The following is a 16534-nucleotide window of genomic DNA, read 5'->3' on the forward strand; positions in this document are numbered from 1 at the left end:
TGTAAGATAATGGTCTACTTTCATTCGTTTGCATGTGGCTGTCCAGTTTTCCCACACCATCTATTGAAAAGAGTCCTTTCTCCACTGTATGTTCTTGGCTCCTTTGTCATTGACCAATCTTATACAAGTATGTTTTCTTGTGAGCCATCCATCAGGGATTCCTGTTCATTCTTCCTGTTAAAGCAACGTGACAGGGGCTGGCCCAGTGATGTAGTGGTTAAGTTCCCACACTCCACTTCGGCAGCCTGGGCTTCACAGGTTCAGATCCCAGGCGCGGACCTACACACCACCCATCAAGCCATGCTGTGGTGGTATCCCACATACAAGATAGAGGAAGATTGGCACAGATGTTAGCTCAGGGACAATATTCCTCACACATATACAAAAAAGCAGTGTGACAGAGTGAAATAACTCAGGTTAAAGTATAGGAAACCTGGGTTCTAATCTCAGCTTTGTCATTCTTTCTGTGACCTTGAGCAAAATGTCTCTGGGCCTCAGTCTCACCCACTGTAAGATGGGCTGTGTCCCTGGTAGGGTTGGCATGAAGGTCAACGGGGAAAGTACATAAAAAGACATACACTTTTCTTCAGTTTACATTTTTATTTCTCTCCTGACTTCAGCTTCTGCCTTTCTCATTCACTTCTGGAATTGATATTGGTAGAACCCTTTGAGCCACCTTACTGACCAGGCTCTTAGATTTGGTTTGACCACATCCATCTTCCTTATTAATAATTGTATTTTAACCAGGTTTCTCATGTAAAAATGCAATTTAAAATTAATATGAAAAGCCCAGATTTTAGCAATAACGAGTGAGAAGTGTTCACACTCAAGAAGGTGAGGGGAGGATTTCAAATGGCTTTCCCGACGGTGTGCGTTGGTTCAATTACGGGATCGATGAACCTAGGGTGAGTTACAGGTAAGCAGATCTTTCGTTTCTAGAAACTGGAAAGACAGGTGTAGACTCATCTGGATTAACCTTTATCCTTAACCTCATTTCAGACTGAGGAAGCCATCAGATTCTCGGAGTCTAGATCTCTGCTGCCCCCTAGTGTTAATCATTTTTCAGCTTTAAAGAGGTAAATATTCCAGAGCGCTCTCTCTAAAAATTAACACTGGAGCTCCTTTGGCCATCTCTATTTCAGGATTTCCAAATCTATCAGAGCCTTTTATGAGGAAAACAAGAACAAATATATCCACTATTTTACCACACAAATGTTTAAGCTCTTGTATCAAGTGTCCAAAATATTTATAGAAGGAAAAAGAGTTGATTCCTTTAAGATACAGATTGGCACAAGCCTTTAAAAGCCAGCAAGCACATTAGTTTCTGGGACATTTTCCCGACTGGAAAGAAAATCCACCTATTTTGGACACCACCGTTAATCTTTTCTTTTTCTTCCATTTCTGATCTTCTTTAGGAAAAGAAGAAAAAAACGTAGAGACCCTTCTTGGGGGTGCTCCCCATCAATGATTCTCTCTAAATTAAGAAAGAGGCAGAAGAAAGTAATGTCTGGCCTGGCCAAAGCCTTTAAACCAGAGTTACTTCCAGTCTGAGTACAAAGGCATCCGAGACCAGCAATGTGGGCCAGTTTATGCAGGCAGAACTTTCAACCTTCCGAAAGCACCAAGGGTAGGAGAGAGTGCCTTCCTGAAAGACAATCCAGAGTGACAGCAAAGAGCCAAGCTCCAGGATTTTATCTTGGCTTAACACAGCAAAGGAAAGGTAGCAATTAGAGATTGTTTTGAGATTTATGTGACTAAAAGAGGAACATTTTTAGGATGAAAGGAAGAGCAGCATATTCATGTCTGTGCTTTTCTTATCTTTCTCCTGTTAGTCCAATCTGAAAGTTTATCCTTGGGCCTTCCCATACCAGTATTCTCCCTGCTGGTAGCATTAGGGATTTCTGATATCTGGTCTCCCAGGATTAGTTGTATGTTTTCAAAGTGATGGCAGACATCACATTTGTCATCTATTCCTGAAAGTTGCTTGTTTTTTTTTTTTTTTTTTGAGGAAAATTAGCTCTGAGCTAACATCTGTTGCCAATCCTCCTCTTTTTGCTGAGGAAGACTGGCCCTGAGCTAACATCCATGCCCATCTTCCTCTACTGTATATGTGGGACGCCTACCACAGCATAGCTTGACAAGCAGTGCCATGTCCGCCTAAGTGGAATGTGGGAACTTAACCGCTGTGCCACCAGGCCGGCCCCTATTCCTGAAAGTTTTAATCGCTTTTCACCCACAGGTATCACTGGATAATAATTACAGCCACCATAAGGGAACAAAGCAGAAGGACTAAAATTGGAATGAGAAACGAGATATGCTTATTAAACATCAGTCGCCCCCTCTAATATCGACAAACCCAGGCTGAACTCAATCCTGCTGAGTCCAGCACCTAGATGTCGGACTCTCCCACCCTCCTCTCTATTCCTGCTACTTATTAAAGTACATTGGGCACTCGAGGCAGACAGCCTGGCTTCACACCTGATTCTGCTCCCTTACGGAAAGCCTTGGTTAAGTCACTTTAACTGCTCCAAGCCTCAACTCTAAAACACGTCTCACTATCTTTAAAGGAAAGACAAAATTCACTACAGTGATCACACGTGAGCCCTTAGTTTCTTTGCTTGCTGGGCAAGGGAGCACACACCAGAGGGTGGCTCTGCCCGAGGATGGAGAAGTCCCGGGTCCCGGGATGTGTGTTAGGAGGTGACTGTGCTAATTAAGGATTGAATCCTGCTCCCCAGGGAAGGAAACCAGAATACATCACTCCAACATATCCCTATTTAACATAAGAATTATTTTGAGCTAAAGGCAATTAAGCAACAGCAAATGTAGGAAAAAGCTCTCTGCCCTCCCCCTATTTGCCTAAAAGGAGGATATAAATTTACAAAGGTGTCTGGCCTCCTGTCTCTACCAGGAAGGATAAAAGTTAATCACCAGAGACAACTTTAGACCCTTATCAGTCTGGAGGACACCAAGGAATCTACATAACAAACTTTACTAACTAGCCTTTATCTACCATTAGTTTCCCATATGGGGACAAAGAGGCTTCCTGAGCCAGGCACCTGCTGAGGTGACATTTCCCTTGCCAGTGCCCCCAGCCACCTGATGTCTCAGTGGGGGAGCAGGTGGGATGTCTCACCAGGTGTCTTTCAGTGGGGAGGGGAGTCTCAGACCCAGAGGGGAGGGAGGGCGCCTTCCCAGCTGCTAAGCCTAAATGAGGGCGGCCCAGCTATTGGTGTCAGCGGGCTCCCAGAGGTCCCCGTTGCTGGTGCTCCCCTGGCACTGGTGGGGCTCTCGTTCTACCTTGCTGCCTTCTACTGCCAGGTTGGGAGCTGGGACCTGCTGGGTGCAGGTCACTTTCTTCTGTTGTGGGGGTTTTACAAAACGTCCTCCATGTCGTTTCTCCAGCCCTGGTGTCCCAACCAGGTCACCTTTCTTTTTCCACCTTTCAGAGTTCTCTGGTTCTCTCAAGATATTTCCAGAGTGAACAGTTTTGTACTTTGCAGGGAGAAAAGTACCCCATCCTGGCCAGACCAGAAGTCCCAGTCCATCACCATATCCAGTTTTGATATTTCCTAGGGAAGTACTGCTGCAAACGGAAAGTGATTCTTTCACATTACATCCATTGCTGGAGGAACATCATAATGTATACTCAAGTGAGAAAGGCTAATGGCAGGGTCAAGTGTATAATATAACCACATTTTTCTACAAACGAAAAACTCCTTCTAGTATTTGTTTGCACATTTCTATGAGAGAAAAGTGTGTAAGGATAAGCACAAGGTTGTCAGCACTGGTTGCTGAGGAGACAGGAGGAAGAGTGTTAATTTCATCTATTTCCACCTACTGTTTTATTGATTGCAATGAAAGGTTTTTCAAGAAGAAATTTACAAAATGATTTTCAAAACTCAATTCTGGAAACTGGAAACAACCCAAACGTTTTTCAACCAGTGAATAGTTAAACACACTGTGGTCCATCCACACCACGGAGTATACCGCACAACACACAGGGACAGACTATTGCTACACACTGCAACTTGGCTGGATGGCAAGGGAGTCACGATGAATGAAAAAGCCAATCTCAAAAGCTCCCAAACCGTCTGACTGCATTTATAGAACATTCCTGAAATGACACAATCCTAGATCTAGGAAACAGATTACTGGTTGCCAGCAGCTGAGGGAGGTGGAGCGGAGGGGAGGTGACCGTGTCTGTAACAGGGCTGCATGAGGGATCCTCGCTCCATATCTTGACTGTGGTGGTGGATATTTACACGTAATAAAACCGCAGAGATAAATTCACATACACGCACAAGTGCATATAAAACTGGTGAGTAAGGCTGACAGACAGTACCAAGGTCAACTTCCTGGTTGTCTTATTTACTACAATTATGCAAGATGTTACCATAGGGAGAAACTGGGTGAAGAGTATATAGATCACTCTGTATTATTTCTTCCAATTGCACGTCAATCTATAATGACCTAAAAACAAAAACTTAAAAGAATAAATTCTGGCACAATAAGATGGTGGAGCGGTACAAGCTCCCCAGGCTTTTTCCTAACTACAGCTGCTCTCACTCTGGGAATGAGGCTGACCATGCATTTTCTTCTTAAAGAGATGGTTGTCACCTCTTTTTGCCTGTGTCTGTATTTTTCCAATTTGTGAAAATAAAATAACCCCCACTTAGAAAACCATATGGTGACAAGGTGGAGAGGACAAAATAGTAACAAAATTTAAAATGTTTCTATAATTAGAAAAAACTAAATAGATAAAAATCTTCTCTTAAAAACGCGTGGGTCAAGTAACAGAACTGTGTGTGAGTTGAGACACTAGTTTCCCTCTCTGGGCTCTAGCTGTCCTTCCTCCTGTGCGACGAAGGGCTGAAGGGGTAGAAGCAATGAGGAGGACTGTGTCTCAACACTGTCCCAGGCAGGCCCAAGGGGTTGGGGGGCTCCAGGAAGCCTGGCTAGATCGTAGCCGCCTGGGAGGTGAGTGGTTAGAGAGGAGGCAGAAACCCAGGAAAAGGCCCCCTCAGGGGCTCCTTGCCCCAAAGGAAGACACATCTCAGGTGCCTGGTAGGAAATCCCAGATGCAACAGCGTACAAAAGCACACTGGAGAGGTGGGGATGGAGCCTGAGGGCCTGTGGGCAAGAGAAAGGTGAGGCCTCCTGGATGTGAGGCCAGCGAGGGAGTCTGCCCTCATGGTGGATGGGTGAGTAAGGGGCAACAGGGAAAGGATTGCTCAGGGACAGCCATCGGCCACCCCTCTTGTGACCTCACAGTCAGGGCTGAGCTCAGTGCTGCCAATTCTCCTCCCTAAAGATCTCAACTCTTTCACCCTCCTCTCCACTCCCACTGTCGCTGCTGTAATGAAGGCACAGAAATAGACTCCTAACAAGTGTCCCTTTCCAGTCTCTCCACCTCTAATCTGTACATGGTCAAATCAAAACCTGACTGTGTCACTCTCCCACTTAATGCTCTTCAACGGCTCCCCACCACCCACACCAGTTACCTCTCAAGTGAGATCCTCAAACCAACGGGTGTGGGAGTCGAGCCTTCCAGGGGAAAAAGATAAAATAATTTGGTGTGTGTGTATTCTTTTCTCAAATTTCACGCATAATATTAACTATGACTTTAATAAATAGCTCATTTCTTAATTAGTATATTCTCAATCACATCTTCAAAAATGGCACGTGAGCATAAAGACTATGTTGGCCATTTCATCTCATCTATCAAATGACTATGTTATCTACTCAATTTGTGTTTCCCTATTACCAGTGTGTAGCAGATCGTCAATTTACAAAAAATGGATCAATGGCTCAATAAGGTTAATTGAAAAATAAAAATAGTGATAAAAGTAGTAATCAATGCTCGGAATGCATCCTACATGTAACAGGTAACTGGACTTAACTGGACTTCAGAGAAAACACAGACTACGACTCTGTGTGTTGGGACAATCAAATCTCTAAGTGCAATCACGTGGAGTATGTAACTAAAAAGAAGATTACGAATAGGAGTACGATGATAAATACCCGAAATCAGATTTTATTGAACTAGTTATCCACTTACACCTATTCCCCAGGGTGTATTTATGAAATTTCCTCAAATCATGGCCATTATCACTTAGAACTAAATATATGGCCTCTCTGGAAAATCAATCAAGTGCTTTTCAGACCAAGTGCAAAAAAATATCAGTATAAAACAGTTTAAATTCATCAACAAAGATGGAGAAGAAGTTGTATTTAATGTTGAGGTTATCAGTGTTCTTAAGAGTGAACTGTGTCGTAAGTGGTTTCATTAATGAGTATTTGAGTCTTCCCAAAACCTGATGATTTTCTTTACTTGTTAGAGAAAGGAGCAGATGACATTATTACTGGGCATATTTCTAAAAGTACAGCCAAATGCCACAACAGAACAAAAAGGGGATTGGGCATCCAATTATGGCTCTTCCAGGTTCTGAGAAATATGCTCATTTGCCCATCGAACAAAATGCTGAACGAGGTCTTTGGGAAAAAACCTCTCCATAATTTATCATCCATATATGATTCAAAAATATCAAGAATTTTATATGAAAATATCAAGAGACTGCAGACAAGGACACTGATTAGTGTTCAACAACACTTGCTTACTTGTTCTCAATGACCTATAATGACTTCCAGATTTTCCTATTTAAACGGGGGGGAAAAGAGAAAAATTAAAATAGACCAGATACGGAAACTCACCTATAGCTTATGTTATACACTATCAAGCAAATATAAGGAAATCTTGGTGAGAGACGTGGTCTTTGATGATGCGATTCATTTAAACACTTTTTTAAATGAGTTTTTTTAAAGATTGGCACCTGAGTTAACATCTGTTACCAATCTTCTTTTTTTCTTCTTCTCCCCAAAGCCCCCAGTACATAGTTGTATGTTCTAGTTGTGGGTCCTTCTAGTTGTGGCATCTGGGACGCCGCCTCAACATGATCTGATGAATGGTGCCAGGATCCAAATGGGCGAAACCCTGGGCCGCCAAAGCGGAGTGTGCAAACTTAACCACTCGGCCACAGGGCCGGCCCCCCATTTAAACACTTCTGTCAGTGATTTTTAAAATTTAAGATTGGTGGTCCGTATTTGTGCGGCATACCCACTATGCAGTTGGTAGCCGATGAGATTGGGGAGTCCCGGCTTACAGGTAAAGCCCAGAGCACAGCGTGCAGGCCCCAGGGTGCACTGACTCTGGCCCTGCTCCCCAGCCTCCTTTCTCTGCCCCAGCCTATGCTCCACCTGCAGGGAACCATGTACAGTGCCCCCAAGCGCCACGCTTTCTTGTCCATCCTTGGCTTTGCCCTTCCCTGTGCCTTCCTGCTCTCCCCCAGCTGAAGGACAATTACCGTTGAACTCAGCCACAGCCTCCTTCTCTGAACAATCTCTGCCTTGGTGGAGTTACTCTCCTTCTCTTGGAGGCCAACAGCACACACTGTGGTGTAAGCATTTACGTAGACACTTAAATTCCAACTAGATTCTGCGTTCCAGCAGGGCAGAGACCACATTCTGTATATTTATTCATCTTTGTCCAAGTGCTCACCTCATGTTAAATACTTGATGAGTTTAATCAGACCTTCTTAGATTTAAAGAAAAAAATCAAATCAGTGATACTGTGGTGAAATACACTTGCTAGTATTATGGAATATCAATGTGATAGATTTATTTGTGAGTCTGATAAGGGCAGCAGGTTCTGAGAATAAGGAAATCCAGGTGCGTGCTTTCTTCCCTGGGATCATCCTTCGAGTGTGTGCATAGGACCCTTCTGCTGGCTCCAATTCTGAGAAAGGTATGAAAAGCTGAGCCATACAGTAGAGGGGGTTCTTTACAACCCTGTTTTCTGAACTATTTTTCTGCAGCTAGCAAAATCCATCTTCTAAGAAATTGTTCTGTTGCATAGAGACCACTGATGGGCTCCCTGACCCTTCAGCCCAAGTGGCTCCAGCATCACTCTTCTGACAAAATGAGCGGCTCTAGTATTTCCCTCAAATTCCTGATGCATTAAGCCACTGACAAGGATCCACCTTTCTCCTAAATCCTGCCGCCACCCCAGGGAATCACCGAATAAGGGAAGGCGCTCCTAGTGTGTGAACTCATCATCTTCAGGCTGAACGTATTTTTCTATTAGATGACATCTAAAAAAAATTTTTTTAAGCAACATTGATTCTTTCTACGTGGCATTACCCAGGAAAGCATCACAGCACTTGTGTTTTAGGGGGGTTTGAGGACAGGGGCACAAAATCTATTTCTGGTGCATAAATAAAGTTGCCAACTCTGTTTTCCTTGCTAAGTTCACAGGTACTTTAGAACATTGTATCATTTTTAAAAACAAACAGAAAAGGACTTAGGTGTTTGAGAATCCTGACCATGGCCAGTATCCAAACCGATGTGTTTCCAAATGTGAATATATTTTAAATATTAGACTTCTGTTCTAGTAGCTTGGAAATTCAAAAGGAATACACATATTGAAAGAAGACAGTGTGTAATGCTCTAAGCTTTAAATTTCTTCGCACTCGTTATTAAAGTTTTTCAGTTTTAGAAGACAAGGTTCCTATAACAATAAACGAAAACAATAAAACTATTTAATTCTTTATGGGGACAGACAGGGACAGACTTTTACATTAGCTTGGGGGTGCAGAACAGGAGACTGTTCTCTGCCAATGGTGCGATTTCACTGAGGAACACAGCAGACCCTTTATCTCAGTGTAAATCAGTCCACCTACTCTGTGGTCGCCGTCACTGCAGCGTCAACACAAGCAAGTGGAAAGCAGAGAGTGAACAAACTCAGATTGCCGGGGCGGCCTCCTTCATCAGCTTCCCAGCGTCCCTGCTGAGGCCAGTCAGTCAGCTCACTCTGCGGAGACGCTGGCATCTGACCTCAGATCAGAGGCCAGGGTTAAACCTCCGCTCTCAGTGCGCGAGACCTAGGCCTTTCTCATGTCGGGGTGTTTTGTGTCCAGTAACACAGGGGACAAAGAATAAGCATCATCCAAAACAGTGTTTTGAAAATGTTCTGACCGCAATTCTCAGTAAGTAATCAATTTACATTGTGATCCATTACACGTGTGCAAGTGTGTGCGCATACACTCGTAAACAAGTTACACAAAACAATATTTATCCTAACTCTGTATGGTACATTCTGATCATTTATCTTCTACTCTATTTCTTTTTTTTTTTAACTTTTTATTGAGATTATGATAGTTTACAACCTTGTGAAACTTCAGTTGTACATTATTGTTTGTCAGTCATGTTGTAGGTGCACCACTTCACCCTTTGTACCCACCCTCACCCGCTCTCCCTTGGTAACCACTAATCTGTTCTCTTTGTCTACGTGTTTAATTTCCTCATATGAGTGGAGTCATACTCTATCTGGCTTATTTCACATAACATAATACCCTCCAGGTCCATCCGTGTTGTTGTGAATGGGACGATTTTGTCCTTTTTTATGGCTGAGTAGTATTCCATTGTATATATATATATATATATATATATATATATATATATATATATATACCATATCTTCTTTATCCAATCATCAGTTGATGGGCACTTAGGTTGCTTCCATGTCTTGGCTATTGTGAATAATGCTGCAATGAACATAGGGGTGCATGGTTCTTTTGGAATTGCTGATTTCAAGTTCTTTGGATAGATACCCAGTAGTGGGATGGCTGGGTCATATGGTATTTCTATTTTTAATTTTTTGAGAAATCTCCATACTGTTTTCCACAGTGGCTGTACCAGTTTGCATTCCCACCAGCAGTGTATGAGGGTTCCTTTTTCTCCACAACCTCTCCAACATTTGTTAACTTTTTGTTTTGGTTATTTCAGCCATTCTAATGGGTGTAAGGTGATACCTATTTCATTTTTCTTAACACTGGTTTTTATCCATTAAATTGATTTCATAATCCATTAATTGAATCCTGACCCGTATTTAAAACACAGTGATGTACAGTACATTTTGAGACATGTTTCCTAAGACAAATTTCTTAAGGTAATCTTAATTTGGAATTATAAAATTCTAAGAAACAAATATAAGTTTCAGAGGAAATATCAAAAAGACTTCTCTTCTCTGGCACATACAAAATGTGAAGAGCTGAAAATCACTCTGAAGAATTGGTGGATACGTGAGTCATAACGACTTGGAACACACATAAACGTGGGGCGAAGTTTGTGGGGAAGCCCAAATGAAGAGTGAGGTATGTACCGGAACTCAGCCAACCTGCCCGGTGGTAGTGGGAGACTTGAGTATCAATGCTGCGATGCTATCTCATTTTCCTTTTGCTAAAAGAAATTTTTAAAAGACTTGAGGTCAGGAAGAAACTTAAATGTCAAATTCTATTTTCTCCTGTCAGATAAGAAAAGTAAATCAGCACTTCCTTTGAAAATCTGAGCGCTGACTTTGGTCCTATCCAAGAGTTAATTTCAACTAGAAGCAGGGTAAAAAAAGATTCACTCAAACGTTCAACTTCCTCTGTCCCTTTTTTTTTTAAAAAACATTTACTAGAATTTTATTAGTCAACGGAGAGCAGCTGGAAGAAAAATAACAAACAAAAAATACATCTTAAGAATCCTTAAGTACATCATCTATTTATAATTTAAGTATCTTATTTTAAAAGGTCACTGTCCATCAGTTCATTAAACGTACCAAGTTATGTCATAGGCCCACTTGTTAACTAAATTAACGTCCACTGTCTTTTGGCTCAGGAGAGTGTCCTTTGCATCTGAGCTTGGTCTCTGTAATGGCATCAGAAAGGATGCTGTTGAGTAGTTTAAGGTTAACACCTTAAAGGTAAACATTGCTCTGAAGGCAGGTGCTTTTCTCCAAGAAAACCTCCTCCTGGCTACTCGGCTCTGCACGTTGCCCTCATCCACCTCCAGCAACATCCAGGCCGCCAACAGCCAAACAGAAGAGAGCAAAGGCTCACGACAGCTGGTGCTGAGGCAGTCCGCGGGGGGAACATACGCCAGTCTAGCTGGCATTGGGTTCCGGGGCCTCTCTCCTGGCAGACAGCTTGTCACCCAGCATTTATGGGGTCCTCTGGGATTTCTGACAACTCTCAAGGTCTGTAAGTTCAGAAGGTGCTTTCGAGCAGGCAGTGGCACCCACACCCGGTGGGACACACCTCCTGGGTCCGAAACCACTCCATCATGTGGCTGGTGTGTCCGCCATGCCCGCAGGTCAGGCAGAAATTGGACGATCCTCGCACTGCCACGTGGCAGATGGCACACTGGAACGTGAAGCCTTTGCAGATGGCGCACTGTGTGCCACGGACCTCGCTCCGACAGTGGCTGCAGTACACGCCGAACTCTGGAAAGAGTTGGAGATGGCCAAAACAAGAGACATAATGAGTTTAGTTCTGTGAGGTAAGAAAGACGTATTCATCTTAGGATTCTACAGGCTTCTATTAGATCAATGATTCCAATTTCCTGTCTTAAAACAGCAGAACTCCTTCTACAATCTCAGTAAGTCTCATGGAGCAGCTACTGTCACTGCAGTGGCAGGGCGTGGGCAGAGGGTGCAGCAGGCGCCTGGCTCTCAGTGGCCCTGGGCAAAAACCCCAGTGCCTACAGTAGTGGTGGCGGCTGTCTCACTCCTCTTCCCACCCCTGACAGCTGCAGGGGTCTGGTGCACAGAAGGTGGTTAACCAACGTTTGTTAAAAGAACTGAAGGACTCAGTAACATTCAGGCGAGAGCTGATTCATCTCACAGTTTCCTCCCTACCTGCCTGTCAGTGTAAGATGCACCAGGCAGGACACCGCAGTGCGACCCACCTTGGGGAGAAGCGCTCAGGACTGTCCTGCTATACCACTGGTCTCCAGCCTTCTGGAAGAGACCCGAGGGCTAATCCTACCATCCACACTTTCCAGTCTGCCTCAGTCACTACCCTGAGTCCAGGCGAACCATGTTACCCACCCCCTCCCCCGCGCATGCCCTGTGCTCTGGAGATCCTGCCCCCTCCCCGCCTGGCCCTGCACTGGGCCACCTGGAGTGCAAACCTCCCACGTGCCCTCTGTACTCTTCTTGGAGCGGTCCCCTCACCACCTGACCCTAACTAAAAGCCGCTGCCTCTGTTGGCCTTGGAAGGAGTGGCTGTCTCTGTCTTAAGTCCTAGGGACAGCAGGGGTGGGGGGTGGGTACCCCATTCCTGCCTCCAGAATGTCACCTTTCCTCTTGAGGATAATGCCATCTGGCCTCACCAGCCTTTCCTCTTTTTCTCTGTTGTCATCTACCGACATTCTAGACACACGCACTCACCCACTGAAGACTTCTGCTCTTGGTTCTCAGTCTGCCCTCTATCCCAACTCTTGGCATGATCCTTGGTGTCTCCAAAACCGAGCCACTAACCCTCTGCACACCTGGCCCTGAGGTCACTGCCCTCTCATCTCTAACCGAGCACCTTCACTTTCACTCTCGTTCCATCAGCCCCTTTCTAGCTGCGGTTTCCCCTTTGGCCGACCTGCAACACGAGGACCAAATTTATAATCACTTTTTTGCAAATATCCTCAACTCTTTTGCCCCCTCTCCCTCCACAGTACCACCTGGCAAAACCTCAACCATGGAGGAACCCTATCACCTGGCCACTCCATGTCTGCCCCCAGGCCTCCCTGAGGGAGGGCCCACCATCAAGGCGTGCAGCTCACTAACCACATGCCCCCGAAAGACCCCAGCTCTGCCTCGTTTCTCTTCCATTCCCCGACACTACTTCCTACCCGGGCCATGTTCTGGAAGCTCCTCCCTCACACTTTTGCTGCCCTCTCTCCCACTGGATGGCCTCTTCTCTCACCTCCCTGAGAGCAGAGAAGCCTTCGCCTGGGGCCCCTTCTCTGCACTCCAAATCTTCAAATCTCCCTCCACCTCTTAAAACAGAGGAAGGTTCTATCAGAGCCAGTTCCTCTGCTTCATGATAACTGATAGTCATATAAAAGTGCCAATAGGTACTTTTAAATACATGGTAACTAAGGAAAAAATTTTATGGTAGTCCTAGTTAAGGTGAATCCTGAGACAAATCAGACTGGTTGGATAATTTCCGTTCAAAAACAGCTGTCTTCTCTCTCGACGCATAACTTTTTATATTATGTAAGACTTCAGTTTATGTTCTCCTGAAAAGCCTAATTAAATCTCTTAAATTTCCTTTACTGGTTTTATTGGTTTGATAAGATGCAACATTTAAAATTATGAGAATGTAAAAACTGTGTGTTCAAGGGAACTGAATTATAATAACATGTCTTTTAAAAGTGGGTGATGGGGCCGGCCCTGTGGCTGAGTGGTTGGGTTCGCGTGCTGTGCTTTGGCAGCCCAGGGTTTCCCTAGTTTGGATCCTGGGCACGGACACGGCACCGCTCATCAGGCCATGCTGAGGCGGTGTCCCACACAGCACAACCAGAAGGACTGACAGCTACAATATACAACTATGTACTGGGGGGCTTTGGGGAGAGGAAGAAAAAAGAAAAGAAGATTGGCAACAGTTGTTAGCTCAGATGCCAATCTTTAAAAAAAATGGGGGGTTGTTCTTTGGCACTTTAGATAGCTAAATCTTATTTTAATTTCCATGTCCATCTGGGTAAAATTATTAAAATGTCATTCTCTGAAAAATTCAATATATCATTCATTAGTAATTGTGTTTCTCTATAGTGTGTTAGCTTGAACATAATTTCTAAAATTCTTATTAACTTGAAGACCTTGAACTAATATTTTATTTAGTTAGTTAATGAATAATCTTTGCGGGTGTGGACAATTTCTGAGTGGATATGAAATTCACAAGCATAGCAAATACAAAAATGCTAAGTCACTGAGCATAATTTTAATATTTCTCTCTTGCCTCTTATCGTTAACACAATGAAATGGCCACTTGTTACAGCTGAGGAGGACGTGCGGACGCCTTTGGGCCATGCTGGTGTACGTGCTAACTTTGGCCACTTTAGGAGATACAAAGGGATGTGGAGTGTGTTCAGAACCACGAAGCTCTCAGGGTGTCTTTTATAGGAACACACTGACAACCCTGGGGATCTCAGGAAAGGCTTTGCAGGGGAAACTTGGTAGAGACGAAATGGATCATTCCTGGCTCCTGGCAAACTAGTAAGGACAATAAAAATACTTCCGGACCAAAGAACGATCAAATTATGATTCCTGAGGCTTTACGAAACCTCCAGGCAGAAGCTAGATCCAGCGGCTTAGTGTCACTAGCTCTGGTTTATTAACTAAGAAGGATTGTGTGTGTTAACATCACCTACTACACAAATGTAATATAAAACAGCCAAATAAATAAGACATTAAATTAATAAACTGAAGCAGAAAATTGCTGTACAAAATTTAGGTGAGTAGATTGCACCTGTGGGGCAGGAACTGGGAGCAGGGCTGACGGAGCAAAGCAATCACCTTGCTCTGGCACCATTGTGACCAAGTGCCACATACCACAATGGAAAAAACAACAAAAATCACCTTGGATCTGGAGATTTTTTTTTTTAAAGAATACTCTGTCTAGCATTATCCCCTCAAATAAATGAAGACTTGAGTCCTTTCTAAAAGTATCCAATTCTCTAAATGAAAACAACTTTATCTTTCAAACTGCAGCCGATACGGGATGACCCTTGCAGACGTGATGAGCGAGAGAGGAAATTGCTGGTTTTCTACCAGGAGACCAACTGTGGCCTTGATAACCTTGTCATATTTTTCTTTCAATACCTGCTGTTTGCTATATTTGGGCAGTCCAGCTCTTCCAAAGTAAAAACTTTAAGGATGAAAATACTTTTCTTAATGTTTTTGTCGGTGAGTCTTTCACAATCCCCCTCTTTTTGAAATCTTGTAATATTGTTTGTAATGGCATTAAAACTTATTATTCATTCTTGAATATCATTTAAGTCTTCAAGAGCTTATGTGTTAACTCTCTGGACTGCAGACTTCTTGACCCACCGCCCCCAACCACACTTACACTTCTTTATACAGCCCACAGAACCCAGCATGATGCTTTCTAACAGTACACGCCACGAAGAATTTACCTGATTGATGGATTCACACATCCGTTACATATCTCTGTGATTTACATATTTTCCTGAAAACTAATTTTAAAAGACAGATTGCTCCAGGTGATCATTAATCTCTCCCTGATACACTTTCATGCACTTAGATGCCCTGAAAAGCATATTGCCCAAATAGCATTTTGTGTCTGCATTTCTTCAAGTACATACACCAGAATAATCCATATTAAAATAATCCTTGTTATTCAATATCTAAATCTATGTATTACTCTGGTTTGTTTTTTAAATTGAAACTGTAAACACACACAACTTAGAGAGTCAAATAATTTCACACGTCTGATTACCAACCCCAGCATTCTCTATTACCCCTACATCCACTACTCCCTAGAGGAAATCCTTCCAACCAAATTAACTATTTTTGTTTTTACCTCCCTATCTCTAAACAACATGTTATTAAGCTGTTTCTTAATCTTCATATTTAAGCATTACCCATTGACTGCCTGCCGTGGAAGCTCTCTGTAACTCCTCAGTCTCCCCAGCCTCACTCATACGCCACCTGTCCCTCATGTTCCCCACACAGAGCTATCATCACTTGGTTGGATCAGTACAGTCATCGCTCAGTATCCTTGGGAGACAGGACTCCTGCAGATACCAGGATCCACAGATGCTCAAGTCCCTTATATAAAATGGCATAGTATTTGCATGTAACCTATGCACATCCTCCCATATATTCTAAGTCATCTCTAGATTACTTACAATACCTAATACAATGTAAATCCTATGGAAATAGTTGTTATACTATACTGTTTAGGGAATGACAAGAAAAAAAAAGTCTATACATGTTCAGTACAGATGCAACCATTGTAGGCCTTTCCATCAGCCAGTAGTTGAACACGCAGGTGCAGAACCCGCAGATCTGGAGAGCCGACTGTATTCTTTTTTTATGTTATTTATCTAGCTAAGCATTCAAGCCAAGCCACGTACCATGACAACTTTTTCTTTCTTGTACATTTTGTCTTTCCTAGAGTTCGTAACTGTCTTGTTTTTTTTATTTGCTTATTTTGCTATGTACTTATCAATAACTCATCTCTAAACTCTCCCTCAAATATCTGAATCTTCTATAAATACAGGGAACACTGAAATGTACTAGATATTTTTCCAGTCTTCTCTCCTTGGAGACAATGCTCCTGAAGGTTCAACCTGGACTGGTCTCCTCTAAGTCTGTCACGGAGAACTCCCTTCATCATCCTTCTGACCCCCTGGTTTCCTGGATTGAATCTATGCCTCCTTCTTAGATGGGCTGATGTTTACTTTCACACTTGATTGATAATCCGGATACAGAATTCTAGGTTAGAAACCATTTTCTCGAGAATTTTGAAGGCACTGCTGTGCTGTTATCTGGTTTCCTGTTTCTGGTCCACTGCTCCTGAGAAATGTGACGCCATTTGTACTCCTATCCTTTGGCTGTGATCTGTTTTCTCTCTCTGGAAGCTTCCAGGATCTTCTCTTTATCCCTGGGTCTTTCTTCATTCATCATGCTAGG

General features: G+C 43.3%; 1 protein-coding gene across 2 annotated transcripts in view; it reads right to left on the bottom strand.

Annotated features, from left to right (window-relative positions):
- Positions 1-9808: 9808 nt before the first annotated feature.
- The window catches only part of WDR59 (WD repeat domain 59), an 84032-nt gene continuing 77306 nt past the window's right edge, over positions 9809-16534 (bottom strand). Inside the window, exon 27 of one of the 2 annotated variants that reach the window (XM_046682272.1) lies at positions 9809-11323. In XM_046682272.1, coding sequence (XP_046538228.1) covers positions 11088-11323 — 236 coding nt within the window. In that variant the 3' untranslated portion in view covers positions 9809-11087. The remainder of the gene's footprint in view (positions 11324-16534) is intronic. The other variant, XM_046682273.1, reaches the window with a different exon arrangement.

Source organism: Equus quagga, chromosome 13 (assembly GCF_021613505.1).
Source record: "Equus quagga isolate Etosha38 chromosome 13, UCLA_HA_Equagga_1.0, whole genome shotgun sequence".
Lineage (NCBI taxonomy): Eukaryota > Metazoa > Chordata > Mammalia > Perissodactyla > Equidae > Equus > Equus quagga.